This window comes from Copadichromis virginalis, linkage group LG18, assembly GCF_057382275.1.
Source record: "Copadichromis virginalis isolate Kocher_CV1m ecotype Utaka linkage group LG18, C_Virginalis_male_GT1.1, whole genome shotgun sequence".
NCBI lineage: Eukaryota > Metazoa > Chordata > Actinopteri > Cichliformes > Cichlidae > Copadichromis > Copadichromis virginalis.
Window position 1 is genome coordinate 30554049 of NC_140635.1, and position 20625 is coordinate 30574673.

The 20625-nt window shown below is 40.0% G+C and overlaps 1 protein-coding gene across 2 annotated transcripts in view; it reads right to left on the reverse strand.

The window, feature by feature from the left end:
- Window positions 1–9511: 9511 nt before the first annotated feature.
- The window catches only part of slc6a9 (solute carrier family 6 member 9), an 84791-nt gene continuing 73677 nt past the window's right edge, over window positions 9512–20625 (reverse strand). For both annotated transcript variants that reach the window (XM_085438065.1, XM_085438064.1), the window contains 9 exons: window positions 19329–19461; window positions 19084–19218; window positions 18859–18962; window positions 17392–17629; window positions 14946–15080; window positions 14692–14791; window positions 12199–12299; window positions 11495–11665; window positions 9512–10104 (listed from right to left, as the gene is read on the reverse strand). In XM_085438065.1, coding sequence (XP_085294191.1) covers window positions 9838–10104; window positions 11495–11665; window positions 12199–12299; window positions 14692–14791; window positions 14946–15080; window positions 17392–17629; window positions 18859–18962; window positions 19084–19218; window positions 19329–19461 — 1384 coding nt within the window. In that variant the 3' untranslated portion in view covers window positions 9512–9837. The remainder of the gene's footprint in view (window positions 10105–11494; window positions 11666–12198; window positions 12300–14691; window positions 14792–14945; window positions 15081–17391; window positions 17630–18858; window positions 18963–19083; window positions 19219–19328; window positions 19462–20625) is intronic.

The following is a 20625-nucleotide window of genomic DNA, read 5'->3' on the forward strand; positions in this document are numbered from 1 at the left end:
TGCTCGATTCTAGACCCCTGACCTTTTGTAACCAACAAAAAGTTACAAAATCGGGCCAAAATGTGGTGTGAGCTTCATGCTAACTTCATGCTAGCATTCAATACTTCAGTATTCAGTTCCTACATCAAGCTGTAAAACATCAGCTAAACTAGTATAACTAAGCTTTCTATATTCCTCCCATATGTCATATTTGTGGAACTTATTCTGAGGTCAGCAACTGCTGCTAATCAACAGAATATATAACTATGCTAATTAGCCAAGGTTAGCCAAGGTTTTTGAAATAAAAAGGCTCATAAAAGAGTTCTCTTTTAAAAAAGGAGAAAAAAGTTGCATGCTTTTATTTGACAAATGATTTAAAGAATGGATCCATTATACAAAATATACTGTAGGTTAACACTTAAGGTTGAACTTACTCATGTGGCCCGCAGTATTATAAAGGTGTCACAGCAGTGGGTATGTCATATATTACTCCTGACAAAGGTGAAGGACCAATAGCTTGCTTGCCTGTGACCCTGAATGAAGGCTGTTTTTCTCGTAAGATGGATTCCCAGAACTAAAGTCACCTTTCAAACAACAAGCAACAATAGACCCACAAGCAGCAAAATTACTTTCTGTCAAAAATGAAAACCTCAGTCTGGGAAATGTCCTTCAGCCACCCCTCAAAACAAAGGCTGCAACACTCCACTGCTGTTCTCAGTAGAATATGGTAAGTATTCGTGGATAACAATCAGCAGTTACGCCTCCACAGTTGTCCTCTGTCTGTTACTGTCCAGAAAGGTACTTAGAATTCAGCAGCTATGAGGCACTTCATTGCATCATGTTGTTTTTCTAACAAAACTGCTGTAACTGATGGGATTCTGGAACTTATAAGCAGACCTGATAGTTCACCAGCAAAGAGAATAACAAGCCTTGTGTGTGTGTGTTAGCGGCTAACAAGCCAATGACATCTAGTTGTGTTCATTATGTAGCTTAATCCTGTAGTCTGGTGGTACTCATGATGGATGTTATGACCCAGTGATAAAATAGCTTGGCTGCAGTTGCTGTGCCTGTAAAAGAGTCTGTTGGGTCTTACAGTCACACTCTCACTGCCCTTTTCTGATTACACTTGATGAAGGACCTGAACATTTTAAGGATGATGAATCTGATGTGTCCATTCATCTATCCTACGTGACATTTCAGCCACTTTAGCCCAAATTGCTGCGGGGTCCGGCAGTCATCAGTCTCAGTCGATGATTCCTTTGGATTTTGGTCTCTTAGCACAGTGGGGTTAATGCTTTTGGTCTGCGACAAGATGCCTCACAAATGAAGAGAATGTGCTGTCGAGGTTACATGCTGCACCTATGGTGACTACTGGGCTGCTTATCTCAGAATCTTGTCTGATGTGTACAAAAAAGATTTGATATTTATGATATCTTGATGTGTTACAAAGGTTTTGGAAGAGGACAGAAGCGGTGGATGTATCTGATATAATGCAATGAATATCAGCATAAATATAAAAAACATTTTGGAAGCATTCACACTACAAGCCTTCATTTGGATGAAAAGGCACAAACTTTAGCAAAAATGCTGAAACAGAATCTAGAAATATTACAACTGAGCTATTAACTGAGGGTTTTTTTGAAAGGTTTTTACTGATGACTATAATGTAATTAATTTAACACTGAAGAAATCTTTATATCCTCAGGCTAATTCTGAAACCTTACAATCCCTGAGCCATTAATCAGTTACGCACTGTACTGTGTTTATGAGTTTCCTTAGATCAATGATGAGATATTTTTATGCCAGTGAAACAAATGGATGAATGAGAACTTAGTAATACAGGTTATATATCAAGGATGGTTTTTGGGGCTGTTGTACCAGTGAAGATAAATAAGACAGAAGGCTCTAAAGGCATCTCTTTTGTATCTTAGGTGTCGATGAACATTACACCACCACGCATGGCTTCATTTTAGGACTCAACTAAGATATTAAAATATCCATATCCAAATAAAAGAGAAGTGAAAGCTACAATCTTTCCCCCCACATGAATAAAAATGTGTCTTTTTGTTGCTCATCTTTTGCTTGTACTCTTCACATCAGTGCTGACTAAGAAGGGTAAAGCTTTGCCTACGTGTTGATGATTTTCTTTTATATTTACAGCCATACTGCCCTCTTCTGACTCCACATGGGTAGTGTGATCATTACGTCCAGCATCCAGGACATACAGTGGAGTAAGTGATCACCTGTGCAGCTTCATTGGCATGGGTGCATATATGTTGAATCACTGTACATGCACTATTTAAAAAGCGTGAAGAAGAAAATGGATCTAAGCTTAGCCGTGTTAAAGAATTAAATGTTAAGAGGTTAGCAAGACTGAAAATTTTGCTTAACAGTGGAAATTACAGTTTAATACCCTTTCCCTTTAAAGTCCCTTTATTTCCCAAGACTTTCTTAAGTCACCATGTTTAATTCTAGGCATTGTATTGTAAACCTTGACCCTTTGACCCATAGAGTGAGGAGAAGATTGGTTTGATCCCACTCAAAATAATTACAGAGCAACCCCTTATTTCCTGTGATGAAAGTTTTCATCCTGATACAAGTCCTCTGTTCTTAAAATTGTAACATTGTTTTACAGTTTTGCCTCAGTACACCTCCAAAGTGGATTTTAAATCAAACAGTTAGTGCAGACTTTCAGCTTAAATTAAATGGGTTTTTGAACAACAAAAAAAAGTATCAAGTGTTTAGTGAATTGCAGCAATTCTTTTACATGTTAAGAGGCTGAAAGTTAAAATTTAGGGACAAGTAGTTTCATGACCAGGTTAGATCTGTGACCTTTTACTATTTCATGAAAAATAAAGCAAACATGATATCTCAAGTTGAATCAAAGTGTTGATTTAGGAGCTGTACACTGTAATTTTAAACACGAAGGCTCTATTCAATTCAATTTTACATATATAGCACTAAATCACAACAGTTGCCTCAAAGCGCTTTATATTATAAGGTAAGACCCTACAATAATTCAGCAATCAAATGACCTCTATGAGCAATCACTTGGTGACAGTGGGGGGGAAAACCCCTTTTAACAGGAAGAAACCTCTAGCAGAACCAGGCTCAGGGAAGGCTAGTGTAAAATTATGATATTATTTTATGCCATGTTATACCCCTAATTAAAGATTGTGAATTATTATGTAGTTTTAGTTTGCATTATTCTCCTGAATTAGAAGAAGCTGATAACTATTGCATTAGTTAAACTGATTTGCATTACATTAAATTGCTGACTTGTTGTGAATGAATGATATTGTTTTATGATGCATTATATTGCTGAGTTATAAGAAATACTGTTCGCAGAAGGTTATTGTCTAATTTGTCTGAGTAGAAGAGAACAGAGTGTGCTGGAGTTTTCTGCCCCATTTCAGCAGGAGCAGATAAACAGGGAGCCAAGGTCGTAGCTTAGGCGCTGTGTGAGAGAGAGCATGTGAATGTTTAGGCTTTTTATGATAAGGTGGAGGCACCAGAGGTTATAAAAGTTTGAGCAATGCTCCACCATTTTGAGATTTTGAGGCTGTCTGCATCAGTGTCCATCTCCCACGTGTGTGATCATTAAATCATCGTTTGACTCAACCCGACCGGACCAGTGTTGTTATTGTGGTTTTTCTCTTGTCTCCATCCCCAATATTTTGAACCTTAACACTAGCTATATACTGCGAGAAGTTCAAGGATAATGGAAGGAAGATTTAAGTTTTGCTGTTGTGTTCAGAGACTTAAAGAAAAGTTGGTCGGCCATCTGTACATCTTCAAAATATGATGCAACAGGATGAGCAGAAACAGTGTGTCCAAACTAATTGTCAGCAGAAAGATGTAAAACTAACATTAGTCCTAATACAGTGTATCAAACTGAGTAAAGGTGCATTTTACACTGCATGCTATCAACTTTAACTTTAGTCCATATTGCACAAAAGGATGAGACTGCGATGGATTAAGTGGAGACTGCTCCAGGCCAGAAAAATCTAGATTAAATTGTTAACATAACTTCGGCTCTTCACAAGCATCTGTACAGACAGCATGCTAACGCTAAGCTAGCCAAGAACATCCATCTGGCCAAGAAGCCAGAGTGACGTTAAAGCTGAGTGATTGGTAAACCCAAGCCCAGCACAGTTATAAAGTGAGCCTTCATTTGCAGTGAAGCGGATGAGCAGTAAGGCTGCAGCCTGTTTCTAACTGTTCATGTTTCTGCAGTAGAATCACTGTGACGATCGCTTTAAAGTTTGTGTTGTCGGCTTTATGTTCATACCTAAATACTAAGGGAAAGATCACAGGGTTAATTGGTAATTATGAGACAGTGTGTTTAAGATCATTTTACAGAGTAACATGAAAGTAACGAAAAAAGTAGTACAACGAATGTCTTTTTCCTTAGTGTAATTAAATAACGTACTGCATTACCTTTAAGAAGAGCGTTCTGTATAACATGTGTAGTAACTGTTTTGAGTAATAACCCCAACGCTGATCACAACAAAGAGGGGAAATACCTCCAACATGTTCAAACATTTGACCACGCAGCATGTAATTCATTTGTATGAATGCCTTTGATATGCTGGTGACTCTCAAAGTGGAGCCAATGAGAATCGATAAGGGAATTGATAAGGTATTGAATCTTTAAGCGATATCAATAATAGAATCTGAATCGCTAAATTCTTAGCAATTCCCATCCCAACTCGCAAAAAGATGTGAACATTTCAATCTTGTAGCCTCTGTACTGTGATTTGTGTGTGTGGGAGGTGGGGGGTTGTAGCTCAAGTCATTTCCATACATATAAAGTACGTGCATTATTTTAATGCACGTGCATTAAAATCAACAAAAGTTTAAAAGACAACACCGAGCAGTGATCTTTAAAATAGATTTTATTTATCATTTTGTAACAGTTTACGATACACAGCTGACAGGACTAAGACATTTCAATGAATTTTGGCCCTAAAGGTTGAAGAACACGAAGAACAGACATGGTTAGATACACAGACAGATATGATAGAAGGTACCAGAAGAACTGTGCTCTTTTCTTTTCATTTTTTCTTTTTACTTGTGCTTTTTCCCCCTCCACTCCACCCATGAAACAATTCACATTGGCATATCAACAACAAAGCAATGTCCTTCAGCCAGAACACTGAACGGACATGATTTACTTTTCTTGTTTTGTTTAATTTTTAAAAAAAATGGACGTTTGAGTTATTATTGTAATTATATATTTATACATTGTGTTGCTTATATAAACACTCATGATCTCTTTAAAGTGCTGTGACATGACATTATGCTTTTATGACCAGTAGTAAGAAATACAAGAGGTAATGTTTTGTAATTCACAGAGAAAGCAATGCAAAATGCAAAAAATGTTTTGTTTTTTTCACTACAGTGGAGCAGTTGTCCTGCAAACCTTTGCCTAGCTAATGTTCTTCATCAACACCAGTGACTTTCTGCACAGCCGCCAGCAGTGGAAAGCGATGGTAAGTAGTCAAGTTTTATCTTTCTATTCATGCAGTTATCAAGAAATCATAGTTAATCAAAACCAAACAATAGATGGACCCATTTCTGAAACATATGCCATGTAATTTGCCTACATTTCCACACAAAACAACATTACACGCAAGAATAAAAACTGTGTATTCCTGATGCCGATTCCATCGTGGTTGCTGAGTAATTTTGGTGTTTTGATTTCATAAATTTTTTTTGTTTTTAAGGACTACACAGAAAAAAAAGCAAACTGTTCACACTGAGGGCCACAGGATATTAAAAGTAAACAGTGATGTATGACTGTTGGCACTGCACAGATGAAAGTCAATGTAATACTGTTAAACACACACACATACAAAAAACAAAAAAAAAAAAAAGCATTGTCATGTAGTGGCTGCCACTGTCTACACCAGAGCACACAGTAAAAACTAACCACTCTTTTGTAGTTCAAGTTTCAATACAAAGCTTTTTGTTTGGCAATGCTTTTGTTAATACCAGCTGGCTTCGTCGGAATTTCTCTGTGGATACAGTGTCAAAAACCAACAAAAAGTTGCGTCACTGAACGTGGATAAACGACAGTTAAAATCAGAGGATAAAATATGTACTTGTCCTTCTTTTAGTACAAAAGATAGACTGTATATGATTAGCAGAGTAGGACTAGATTAGAGGTACATGGACATCAATACTGACACTACGCCTGCTCTACATGCAGGCTCAGCAGTTAGAGCTAATCCACTACACGCAGTACACAGTACACTCGACATTTTCTACATTACACTACAAATCAGGGGGAAAAAAACAAAAAAAACAAAACAAATAAAAACTGAAAACAACAACAACAACAAACACAACAACAAAAAACCTCAGTCGATATCTGCCCCTCAAGACCCAACCCCCCAAAAGAAAGAAAAGAAATGAACACCCACCCCAGAAATAAAAGCAAAGTAAAACACGCACAGTCTGATTATATATGTTTTTCTTTACATTACTGTACAATGTGAGGAGGAGATGCGGGGGCCAGCAGAGGTGGCCAGGGTTGAAATATATAGAGATAGCATTGCAGCAGGCTGGCTAATCTTCACTTATTACAACATGAACACAACGAGGCAGGCAATCACAGACAGGACGTGGTCTGAGCTACAAGCTGTCCCGACATACACTGAGAATAATCAAGTTCTTCATCATCTTTTTCAGCAAGCACGACTTTACCTACAAAGCAGACTTTCTAACCTATCCAACGTGGTAGGTTAAGCTAGGTTAGCAGATGGTGATAATGTATTGTTTCACAGAGCACCTGGTTTTGGAGTAATTTAATTAGAAATAAACACTGATCACCCCCCTGCCAAAAAAACAAAACCACATGTAGCCTGATAGTTTAGGAGTAAATCAGAACCAGAGGGTCCAAACAGTCGGCTAACCAACTGAAGTTCATCTACAAGAACAGCTTCCTATCAGCTTTCCTTTCCTGTTCAAAAGCTCCTTAAATACGATCAGTAGAATTGTGCTCATCTTAGAATGATCACTGTGCTTATTGGGCTCTCTTAATGTTTCTTTCAGGATATTTAGCCTCTTCAGCCAACTTTTCCACCCCCCAATCTTGTGCTCCATCTTGTGGATTACTGGAGCAACTGCGCTGATATACTAAAAAACACTTTCTGCTTCTGAAGAAACAACTGTGGGGACCTGAACTTGTTTCTTGACATTTTATTGGTCACAGATGCAATTAATGACGGCTCAGTTCCATTAAGAGTAGAAGTAAGCTGTGAAAGTGCTCTGGCACGGTCAAAAGAAGGCCCTCCAATAAAGCAGTATGTAGCTTTTCTGCGCTTTTCCTAGAGTCACAAGAATATGTGCAAGTCCATGGTGACATTGTGCTTAAATACATCTGATATAGGTATGTACTGAATCATTTACCATTTTTGGGAGTGTGCTTACTCTAAGTTCTTACTGAAAGTTAAAGACTGAATACACTACAGCTTGTGTTAGCTAAGCTTACAGCGTTAGCTTAGGCAACTGTGACTGTGTAGAAAAATTCACATCCTGCTCTTCAAATGGCCACTAATTAAAAATGAATTTGCTATATTTCTTCTTAATATTACTTTTTTTTTTTAAACCGAAAATGAAATAAGTTGCCTGTTAATGACTGAGACACCAGTCAAGGCACAGCGCTGGGCTAGCTGTAGTCCAGTTGTTATGCTAATGTAAGCCAACTATAGCTATGAGATTGGCATCGATATTCTACTCTAATTCTGAGCAAAAAAGTGAATATGGTTTCTACAAATAAATATGGGGAATATAATAGACAGTTTGGTTTATTATACTAACATGTTCACTGCCTGCACATCACAGCCCTCATTTAACCAGTCTGGATAATCTGACAAACTATAAGAACCTGGAGAGACAACTTTGCCTTTCAAGCTAAAAGCATCTCACAACATCTAAGGAGGAGTGAATAGAAAACCCTTGCCTTGTTCTTCCTTCACACCACCATATAAATCTCTGACATCACACTTATACAGCAGTCTACCAGAGGCCTTCTGGTCTCCGGGGAAGCCCGACCCTGCATGCTAAAGAGTCCACTCCCTAATGTGTGTCACCCTCCGACATAACCACAATAAGTCAAGTAACAGATGAGGAATGGTAAACACGGTTAAAGGTGATTCCGTAGTGTCACTTCTTTTGTACAAAATAAACATATGCGGCCGTTACTATTTACTAAGTTTACAAGAATGAGAGGTAATAAAGAGACGTCTAGCGAGACAGTACTATGCAGCTACATGTAAAACTACATCAATGAAAAGGTTTTCCTTCTGGAAAGAAGCAGCATCTTCTCTGCTTTCCGTCTCTGCCAGTTACAGCACAGCTTGGCTCAGAGCTTTTAAAAACAAATGTCTGTAAATACATTAAAGGTTTACACTGACTGTAAGTGACTGACGTTTCAGTCTCTGAGAAACATGTGTTACCAAAAACATGTGTAGGACTCAGGTAACTTAGGAAATGTTTTTGGTAACATGCCTGAATGGGGCAGATTGCTACGACCCATAGGACACACAGACTACGGCACACTTTTTAATACTTCCTAGCCTGGATTCTCCTTCACAGATCACATCTCATGATGAGTTTCACTCAAACAGAATTTCTGGAAGACTTAATAAGAGATGGCACTTCTATATATATATATTTATATACTTGTATATACGGAGTTGCATTGACCTGGTTTGCGTGTATGTGTATGTGTATGCGTTTTTGGACAACAAGGAAAGTCCCTAAAATCTAGAACAGGCCAGCTCAGTCGAAGCAAGGTTTCCACTAGCGAGGAACCACAAAGTTCACCTTCGCTTCGATCCAGAGAATTGGGCACTGGGACCTCTTCTGTTAAAAACAATGATTGCATGTCTGTTTATGTGTGCACATGTATGCGAATGCAGAGTTACAGTACAGTTCACTGATGTTTCTCTGCTTAAGGTTTAAGCAGCTTTAGTAGAAGGAAAAAAGTTACCAGTGGAGAAAATTTCCAGAGAAAATAAGCCCTAAGTGTCAGTTGTCATCTTGGGTGTTTGTTAAATATTTGTGCTCTTTCGATTTTTTTTCCTTTATAAGAAGAAGCAGCATAAAAAAAACAACAGGCTTAGTCTTAAACTGAGATCAACTACGGTTGAGGTCACTGTGTGCTGTAAAATATACAGATTGTATGAGTGTGAATGAGAGTATTCGCCTCTTTTTTTGTCTGGCTAAACAACAGAGCCTTTTACCATCTTTGTCAGACTGTAAATGGCCCGTACAGGCACATTTTACCCTTCTCCTCCATGTTACAGCACCACAACAAGTCTCCAGCTGCCGCTACAAAGTCGCCCATCCCAAACAGAACCAGCTAACGGTATAAAGGAGAACAGTGTGTGTCTCTATGCTGCTGCATGCACAAAAACATAACCATGCAGCATCACAATCTACTGTACCTCTAATGGCATATGAAGATGACGTATACAAGTTTCACAAAAAAAAAAAAAATGAAAGGAAACCCCCCCCCCCCCCCAATATTATTAAATTATGTAGAACAAATTAAAAACTCACTCACGCACATGATGCCATACGCACAAATCTTTTGGGTGATGAGCCAATTTTTCTTTTTTTCTTCCTTTCATTTTGTTTTTCTGCACTTATGTGGAGACAACACACAGATAGATAGAAGAGGTTAGGATAGATATAATAAGCCCTTACAATATGTAAAGGTCTCCAGTGAATGGGATCTCCCCCACAGAGGACTGTGGGAAAGTGGGGTTGAGGATGAAGGAGAAGGGAGGAAAAGGGAAAGGTGTGAGGCTTTTGCCCCCTGATGCCGATAGAGCGGAGTGCCGTCTATGCGCTGGGGTTGGGGTTGTTGTGTGTGTTGGTGGAGCCGTTGCTTCCCTGGATGGTGAGGCTAATCTCATCCTTCCTCTCCTTTCCCTCCTCCTTCTCCTTCTCTTTCTCCTTCTCCTTTTGTTCTTCCTTCAGCTCATCCCTCTCCTTTAAGGGACGGGCCTCCACAGTGTCTTCGGAGGCCATAGGGGCGTAGCGGCCTGTCCGGTGCTCCTGGAGGGCAGGACCCCACTTTGGATGCGCTCGGCACGCTGCCTTCAACCTCTGAGAGAGAAAGACAGACGCGCCTTTTAGAGCAGAAACATCAAGACTTATGAAGTCAAATTAGGTTTTCATTAAGTGACGCTTTCCTTTCTTCAGCTGCTCCCACACATAACCACTGTGACTAAACTCCACTTAACTTTCATTTTCCCTCCATGCTTTTTAGTTCATCTGATAATTTAGCAGCTGCCATTGCACATTCACATCTCTTAAACAAGATTTATGGCCTGTCTAATTGTCAGAAATTGCAGCATTCCAACAGCAGGGCAGCTTTGTGCTGACACACATTATACTTTCTATACTTTCTCCCATTTGTTATTAACAGTTCTGCAGCACTTGTGGTCTTTATAAAACCAAACATGTGGCATCAGTGTGGTTACAATGTCCTCCAAGGATTGTATAAAAAAAGTGCACTGTTATAGCCTGCTCATTTTCATGTGTGTGGGTTTTTTGTTATTCTTGTTCCTTTTTAAAAAAAATATGGCACTTCACTTGCGTTTCTTAATTCAGTGTTATTTATATAGCACAAGTTCACAATAATAATAATTTCCAGGCATTTTATATTGTAAGGTAAGGGTGGTGCAGTATTAGAGAGAGAACATCAGTAGACCAAAAATTCCCCTGTGAGAAAATGCTTGACGATAGTGGGGAGGAAGAACTTCCCTTTAACAGGAAGTGAGCCAGACTCAGACATGCAGAGAGAGAAGGAGAAAGAACGAGAAGGAAGCTAGCCATGTATTCACTGTGAGGTCATATTTTTCTGTTTATATCTCGTCATATCTTCTTGCTTTTTCAGTTTTGTTCATTGTTGCCTGCCTGTTTGCTGCAATGTTTGCATTTAGGCTCTCTACCCCAAACGAAGACTTAACACATGTGGTCCTTCCTCTGTTTTCCCAGTCTCTATGACAACCAGCTTTTCCCTCCTAGTGTAGCTATCGGCAATAAGGATCATAAAATTTCAACCGGCAGTTCAAGTGACGTCATCACTATCTGACACCAGCAACAAATTCTTTCCTCCTCAAACTAATTTGCCAAAAGCAGAGATGCTTGGATTGATATTTAAACGTCGTTTATGGTGTAAACTAATAGTTCGTCTGCTTTTAGAGCTTACGTAATGCAAACGGGCAATTGAATTATGGAAAGAGCTCTTTCCGTTATTCGGCAAACATACTTCAGCTGATATGCAGTTGAGAGCTTTTCAGTTGCTCAGATGATGTTAAAACTTTAAGTGCTTTAATTTGTAGTGCAGCTCTTGCATGCAAAAATGTTTTAACACGTTGACTTTTTTGAAAATTTGTTTAAATGCTTCAGAGGGAAATTTAGCCTTTTGTATTGAACTATAGAGCTGTTTATGTCAGCTGAATGGAGAGGAGACTTTCGGGGGAAGCTGTACCTCTCTAAAGGTAGCTCCTGGTGACTTTGAGATCTTGTAGAGGGCGTAGATGGGTATGCAGACCACCGAGGACAGAGCCATGGCAAAGCCAATAGCCAAGGACCAGCCGGGATACACGTAGTCATTGTAAGTAATGGGTTTGTACTGGATCACTGTGAAGATCAGGATGAACTGCAGGGACAAAGAGAGAATAGAAAGAGCCTGAATGTGTGCAAAATGCATGTATAACACAGTAATAAAGACATATGTCACATGGGTGGGTAAAAGCATGAAAATTAAGCCAGTGCAGGTGAAACCACCGTTGACAGCTTTATTTAAAAGTTGCAGATGATTGGGGCAGCACTCTGTGCAAAAGAAATGAAAGAGAGAGGAAAATGACCAGTAAGCCACAACAATGAATTTCTTGGTTAGCCCAGCAGCTTAGTGGACTAATACGCCTGCTTGGGAAATACCATTGATATCAGCTGCATGTGTCCATTTCCCAGTCAGAAAGCTTTGCTTTTGGAGGTTTTAACTGGAAACAAAGCCAAAAAGATTAGCACTGATGGCAGCTCAAATGTAGGTCGGGTCCATAACAATGCGTCAGCAGCACAGGGAAGTTGAGAACCTTCCACTCAACATCCTGCAGACTATGCAAAATATTGACAAGCTATTTCGTCACTATGTCTGGTCTTAGATCAGTGTGCTTGTGTGTGTTCACTTACAGAGATAATCACAGGCGAGATGAATCTCCAGCAGACTTTGAAGAAGAGAGGAGGAGGGAAGCCCAGCATCATCTCTACATCTTTGAAGTAGTTCCTGTGGCCTGCAAAGGAACAAAAACCCAGCATTCGTCATCATCATCAGCTTTGATTACTTGTACTGGATTATGTGACTAATATTATGACTCGCTGTGGTAAGTGGTATTCTAGTTTTTATTAGGTCTGTTAACTTAGCACTTCAAACTAGAGCTGGGCGATAGAACGATAACGATATGTATCGCGATATAACTTTTACTCGATAGAGAAATTAAGCTATCGCGATAGACCTCGCCGCTCTTGTCATCTTAAAAAAAAAAAAAAAAAAAAAGGTCAGCCAAATTCAGTAGCGCAGAGCCGAACCAATCACAGCCGCAGCGTCACGTCGTGTGACTTGTTACGTACAGCACAAGTGCCAAGCCGCACGTGTGTTTGTTTGGGAAGCAGCCAGCGGGTAATGGAGGAAATGAGTGTGCCGACTAGAAAAATCAACCGAGCGTGACCGAAGAGAAAACAGATGATGGTTCCAATGCCGGAGAGATTGTCGAACGGAAGAGCCATAGAAGTTCCGTAGTGTGAAGGTATTTCGGCTATTTCAAGTCTGACAAAAGACAGAGTAGCGTGCACTGTAAATTGTGCCGAAAACAAGTCTGGAAATACAATAAACTGGTGCATGCGTCACACTGCGCCACGTTATTGTTTCGGTGAAATGAATTTCTACAATACTGTTAATTCTACTCTCTGCAGTGTTTAAATGCTTACACATACACACAGTTACTGTCCCTCCACACATACGACTCGGTTCTGCTTCTATGCCCCAGCTTTGTTTACTTTTTCCCACCGAGGCTTCTAGACTTCTGATTGGCCAACATTTCTGCACGGTTAGGAATCTAGCGCCACCTGCTGCTTTGGCATGTTCATAGCAGCGTTTTCCTTCATTTCTGCCTTTATGTGTGGACGGGATTCTTTTTTAAAACGAAAACGGAAAATCTCCGTTTTCAAAAATACCCGTGTACGTGTGGACGTAGCCTCAGTCTCTGACTGGAAGCGCTAATTCGTCATTCGGCTTTTGTCAGACTAAAGTAACTGTTACAACTGTTTGAAAAGCTCAGCTATACAACAAGGAGAGATTGAGAATTTCCTTTTAGTTCTCAGTTTATTTGATATTGACAAAAGTTAGTCAGTTTTGTCTGTTCTTCTGTAAAACAAACTAAGATTTATTTTTAGAATTAATATTTTGTTTCTAAGTGGAATTGACAATTTAGTAGTCTGTTTCGTTTGTTCTATTTTGAAACTTAAACGCTTTAGCGGCTGCCTTTTGTGTATTTTGCAATATTTGCCTTTTATCTGAAAAAGTCTCATGTTCCTTAAGTACATCTACCCTGTTGAACTTATTATGAGAAATAAATATTTAAATCAAAACAAGCTGCTGATTATTTCACATTTTACTTGTGAGCAACGGCACATTTAAATCTTACAAATATAGTTATTTGGCTTATATCGTGATAGATATCGTTATCGCCTGAAATGAAAAAAACATATCGTGATATGAAAAAATCTCATATCGCCCAGCTCTACTTCAAACTATGGAGTCCAAAACCACTGGGTGACATCACAGTGACCACGTCCGTCTTTGATACTGTCTATAAATGGTGAGTCATAGGGATAAAGGTCAGGTAACTGTTGAATTAGTTGTTTAAGGAGTTCTTTCAAAGCCCTTTGGTGTATTTGGGCTCATACTGAACCATGACCCCTTCTACACACAGATGGAGAACAAAGCCATCTATAAACGATGGAGTGATACTTGGATGGAGTGACCCATGGCCAGTGTTGAGTTGAATCAGGGGGTTCAGGGGGTTGGGAAGCTCATCTTGTAACCGGAAGGTTGCCGGTTCGATTCCCTGCTCTGTCTGTCTTGGTCGTTGGTCGTTGGCCTACTGGTGTTGGCCAGAGGGGCCGACACCAGTAGGCAGCCTCGCTTCTGTCAGTCTGCCCCAGGGCAGCTGCGGCTACAACTGTAGCTGCTTCCACCAGTGTGTGAATGTGAGAGTGAATGAATAGTGGAATTATAAAGCGCTTTGAGGGCCTCCAAAAGCACTATACAAATACAATCCATTATTATTATTATTATTAATCAGTGCAGGTGTCCTATTCCTGAGTAGGCAAAATGCACAACACCTACTACCAGGTTTCACTGTGGGTATGGTCCACTGTGGTATCACTATCTCTCCTGTTCATATTCTGAATGACACCCCACTGTTCCTGCTACTCATCTATAACTTGGATCCATAAGTAAATTAGACCTTTTTCCATCATCCACTGAGTGTTGGTCATATATCTGAGATCAGCTTGAACACTTATTTAGGTGTGTTTCAGTTTGTGCCTGTGTGATTACATATTTGTAAAATTGAACTACCACACTTAGAAAGTGCACCATGTTCACTCTTTTTCCCTCCTTACCGTAAATATACATGATGCAGATGCACATGATGCATGAGATGATCACCAAAGAGAAACTGGCAGCATAGTTGTCCATCAGTAAAAGCCAATAGATTCCTGCCTGCGCGTGCGCGCGCACACACACACACACACACACACACACACACACACACACACACACACACACACACACACACACACAAAGAATGAGTAAAAAACATCAGTCCAGTGAGAGAGTGATTGTGTTTAAGGATGTGCTCTCCATATGTTTGTACCTGTGTCGTTAGCGGCACTCCCAGTAGAAAACCAGCTATGGCCACTGACAGCGTGACTACGGTCTTGTTCTTGATGATCCAGTCTGTACCAATTTCATCGACGATGGCCGTCACTAAGGTCTCCAGCAGACAGAACTACATGAACAGGGAAAAGAATTTGACAGGAGATGAATTCTTGATCAAACTTCTGCTTACATGACGACAGACCAAAAGGAATCTTGACCAAAGGGATAATCCATTGATGAGTAATTGTGAGAATAAAAATTCCTCAATTTCATTGTCCTGTCTATTTAAATGTATTTTTTAATGAAATACAATTGGTTTATTACAGCATTCCTTAAGACCAGCCACATATATATCCACTGAATTTGATCTGTAAATATTCAATATATGGAAGTAAAAATCCACCTCTGAAGCATAATGTCTATATTTTACCAAAAATACGCAGAAAGTCAAATAAATGTCTGAGAATAAAACACCTCTTATTCATACTGGCTAAAAGGTTAGAATAGTACTACAACCCTGATTCTGAAAAAGTCAAGTACACACAAGCAATTTCTACAGCCAAATGTTTTCCTGTTCTACACTCAGTGGCCACATTATTAGGCAGATACTGGTAAGTATCAGGTTTGACCCCCTTTTCCCTTCACAACCAACTAAATTTTTCATGGCACAGATTCAACAAGGAAATACTCAGTGGAGGTGAAGTGGACTCAATTTCATGTTTAAGAAACTAACTGTAAGCTGACTATAGCCACATTGATGGACCACTGTGGCTATAAAGGGATGGACATTGTTAGCAATGATACTACTGTAGGCTGTTGCATTTAAACAATGCTCAGTGTGCGTAGAAGATATCCCCCATACCATTACTGCACCAGCAGCAGCCTGAAACACTGGCAGGATGCTGGTGCCTTCATCTTGTTTATACCAAATTGTGACACTACCGACTGAATGAGACTCAGACTATTTTTCCAGTTCTGTGCTGGCCAATCTGCTGGAGCTCATCTGCTTCAATGTGTTGGCCATTTAGAGACGCTCTTCTGCATACCATGATTGTTATGAGTAGTTATTTTAGTTACTGTTGCCTGTCCATCAGCTTGAATCTGCCCAATCTCCTCTGACATCAAACAAGGGATTTTTGCCCAGAAAGCTGCTGCTTACTGGATATTTTCTTTTTTATGGACCATCCTTTGCAGAGATGCTTGTGCTGGAAAATCCTAGCAGATCTCCAGTTTCTGAAATCCTCAAACCAGCCTATCTGGCTAACAGCTATGCCACATTTAAAGTAATTTAAATGGCCTTTCTTTTCTATTCGAATGCTTGGTTTGAATGTCAGCAAGATGTCTCGACCATGTGCTCGTGCCTAAATGCTGCCGTGTGATTAGCTGATTAAACAATTGCGTTAATGAGCAGTTGGTGCACCTAACAAAGTGGCTGTTGAGTGCAGCATATGTTGCTCCAAACTTGAATATATCCTTTAGCATTAATAGCACTGATGCCACGGTCACTGATTAACTTTACATTGAGAAATGTTAAGGAGGGTGAACGCCCATCTTTACTTCTGAAACACTCCATTTCAGCTTCTTTCCACTCGATAGTTTTGTTTTGCTGGCATCAAATACATCATTCCAGATACAAATTTCCCAGTTTCACCTAAATATATAATGAAGTAAGATGCAAATGGTTAGCAGCAGAAGACCACAGAGCGTGCCACTCCTTTATTTTAAATATTTAGCAGTTTAGCAAGTCCAAACTTGGAATCAGGGTTATGAGAGGTTACGTCTATTAAATTCAAACACTATTATTTAGTGGGACATAATGTTCACCATCTCATTTTAGCAGGAATATAATTTTGTAGCTATGGGGCCACAATCACTTCAAAAAGATAGCATCTAAGTTATACCTACAAACAGCACCTATAGTCTCCCTGAGTCAGCAATGAAAAACGTGGCACACAGGCAGACTAACTGTTGACTGTAAATGACTTGTAAGCTTTTTAGCATTACACATCAGCAGATCCAGATCAGATCTAATCCTGATTTCCCCACGCAAACAATTCCAGTCAGTTCTCATTCCAGTGAGTTTATTTGGTCTATTTAGAGTATCAGCATGGAGGTTCACTCAGCATGCAACAAATATGGACTAAAGACAGCATTTGCACGTTGTTTTGTTGTTTGAAGGTAAACTGGAATTCGGTAGACCGCTCCAGCTGAAAACATGAAAAACAATCTATACTAATGACTGCACATATACAGTCACCTATCTATACGTCTGTCTCCATACACATTTAGTGTAATGTTTAATTAATTATATCCACAAGGTCAATGCATATTAATTACTTATACTGATTACTAAGCTTAATTAAGAAGTTAATTATATGATTTCACACAGTTCATAATGAAATCTTTGAGCGGTGCGTGACGCTGCAGTTTCTTGCTCTCACCTGAGTTCCCAGTCCCAGAAGGATGAGCATGAAGAAGAAAAGCAGCGACCACAGCGGCGAGATTGGAAGCAGAGTGAGGGCTTCTGGGTAGGCCACAAAGGCCAGCCCCGGACCGTGGTCAGCCACCTCTGACACGGGGACGTTGAGGTGGTGGGCCATGAAGCCCAGGATGGAGAAAATGACAAAGCCAGCATAAACGCTGGTGGCACAGTTGGTTATACTGATGATGATGCTGTCTCTGTATGTTGAAAGGAACAAAGAACAAAGCCAATTATATGAATACATACCGAACACATTTTAAATGGTTAAAGAAAAACAAATGGGATCAGCTGATCTCGATCTGTCTGCTGAAATATCAGTGTTTAATAAAACCGTGAATTAATATAGAAGATGGCTTCATTAGTCTTAATAGGCCCGATGTATGAGTCACGATAGTGTTCCTAAGCTCATTTACTCTGTTTACACTAATACACTAGTGCTGGTTTTCTGCTCTTTTTTTGACATCTGACTGTTGCCCGGGAAACACCTTTTCATCTTCTCTTCCTCCGACACAGACTCGGACTTTGACCGTGTTCAGATCTAAACAAGGGAATACTGTGTTTCCACACTGCTTTCCTTTCTCACATTTCCTGTTAAGGTTACTGCAGAGGATGTCTTTGATCACTTTGATGCCAGTCCGTTTCCCCACGCATACGGATTCTGTTCGATCCCACTCTATCTGCACTTCTGCATGCGCACCAACTGGTGGTGTTACAGGAGTGCAAAAAGCATCTCCACCAGGGATGGAGCTGCAGAACACAAGCTGATTAAGTTGCCGTGCAGCTGTGTGCACTGATAGCACAACTTCAAGCTTCTGGCAGAGGAACACATTATATCTTTAGCTTCTCTCCTTAGCCCCCTCCACCGACACCCTCACTCCATCAGCATGTGTGGACAAGCTCAGGAGAGTAAATGACATCGTTTTCCCTCCTTATCTCCTTCTCTGTCCTTTTTCCTCCATCTTCACCTTCTCTTTGGCTTCTTGCACGCTCCCCTGGTGTTCAAGCACATGGCAACCAGCCTCCTAACACAAGTCCAAAAGAGCATTTATCTCTGTGCCCACTTACCTCACCTTCTCTTTTTGCGAATGACTATTTTACCCCACTGCTCATAGTTGCTCCTTAGCTCTTGCTCTGACTCATTAGGTCATCTGATGCATAAACTCAAATAAAGTCAGGCTTTTTTCCCAGAGCGAGTTATACTCAGCACAGCACTCACCACAATGACAAAACCAAACCTATATCGTGGTAATGTTTTTATAGGTGTGCTTTTAAGGTGCTGGCAGTTGGATTTTAATCCCATTAGACAAAGCAAAGTCTTTTCCTCAGAATTTCTTCCTTAGTAACTCATCATCGCCTGGCCCTGAATGTGTATTCTTTTTTATTTAAAGCATAGCTTATAATGAGTTTACTCATCATCTTTACCAACCTGAAACAGTTGTTGTGGAACTTGTTATATGAAGCCATGGTAATGAGACCACCCCAGGCACAACCCAAGGAGTAGAAGATCTGTGAGGCGGCATCTCCCCACACCTACACAAACAAACCCACAAACCGTCAGAGGCAGTACAAAGATGGGGGAAAAAAACCCAGTTCAGAAACATTTCTACATCCAGCACATCTCATTTATCTACATGCTAATGGAAGTGCATACCTTTGCATCAAGGACTTTCTGCCACTGTGGAGTCAGGTAGTACTTGATGCCGTTGATGGCTCCATCCAGGGTGATGCCACGGATGAAGAGGATAGTCAGAACAACATAAGGGAATGTGGCTGTGAAGTACACCACCTGAACACACAGATGATCACACAAGCTGATAAAATCATCCTATACACAAGCGCCTTAAAATGCCATCAAGCCAGGGTGTGTGTGTGCATGTGTGTGTGCTCTAGGCTCACCTTTCCAGAGGATTTAACGCCCCTGATGAGACAGAGGAAGACAACAGCCCAGGATATAGCCAGGCATCCCAGGATAGGGAGACGGACCTCTCCAAAGTTCCCAATATCATCAGAGATGTTCAACACATAGTGTCTGATAGACAGACACACAGACAGAGAAGGTTTCAGGTGCTTGAAATACTTTACATTTACACGTCTGACTAAAGTTGTGCAAGAGAAGAAAACTCTGAAAGAGGAAAAAAAGCCCAGCTTTGCACTCTATCAACAGTCTTCAGCACATAGATAATAGAAAACTTTAAGCAGAGCCACAAAAACCTTGTATCTTGTGATCAAACAGATCCATCAATCTGAAATGGTATTATATGTGGTATTGTAATTAGTAATGAACAGGTAGTCTGTACCGACAAGCTGAGCAGTCCCACATTACATAATCATATGTACCCTCTGTCATTAAAATGCCAAGAAAAGCATCAGGGAGTGCAGTTACAGGGCTGCTCCTTCTGCAACACATTTGAATAAGAGGCAGCAGATAATGACAACACTCTGACTTCCACTTTGATGGCCTATATTAATGCTACTAATTATGGATGTTAAGTGATGCGAATGCCACAGGAACTGCTACACTGGCACAAAAATGATGATAAAATTCTAAAGAAGTTGACAGTGAAATGCTACTGAAAGTACCAATGTTTTTGGAGATTTCTGCAAGCACTAGAGATCCTGTACAATAACAATATGTGGAATGGCAGCGGCAGGTGCAGGACAGGTCTACCTCAACTTTAGTAATTAAAATCGTGATATTTCTCTTACACTTTTGCTCCCTGTGCAACAAACTGTGAGGGCAAAAACTGAAGCCAACGCGGAAGTGCCAAAATCTGTAGTTCCTGGAGTGTCAAGTCAGTCACCATAGGATTAAAAGCACATTTCCAGCCTTTCCCCATCATAACTGTATGCTTAGAGCTGGGCGATATGAGATTTTTTCATATCACGATATGTTTTTTTCATTTCAGGCGATAACGATATCTATCACGATATAAGCCAAATAACTATATTTGTAAGATTTAAATGTGCCGTTGCTCACAAGTAAAATGTGAAATAATCAGCAGCTTGTTTTTATTTAAATACTTATTTCCCATAATAAGTTCAACAGGGTAGATGTACTTAACTCATTCACTGCCATTGACGTCTATAGCCGTCAATTGCAGTGAATGAGTCAATGGGTTTAACTCATTCACTGCCAATGGCTGGCAGTGAATGAGTTAAGGAACATGAGACTTTTTCAGATAAATAAAGGCAA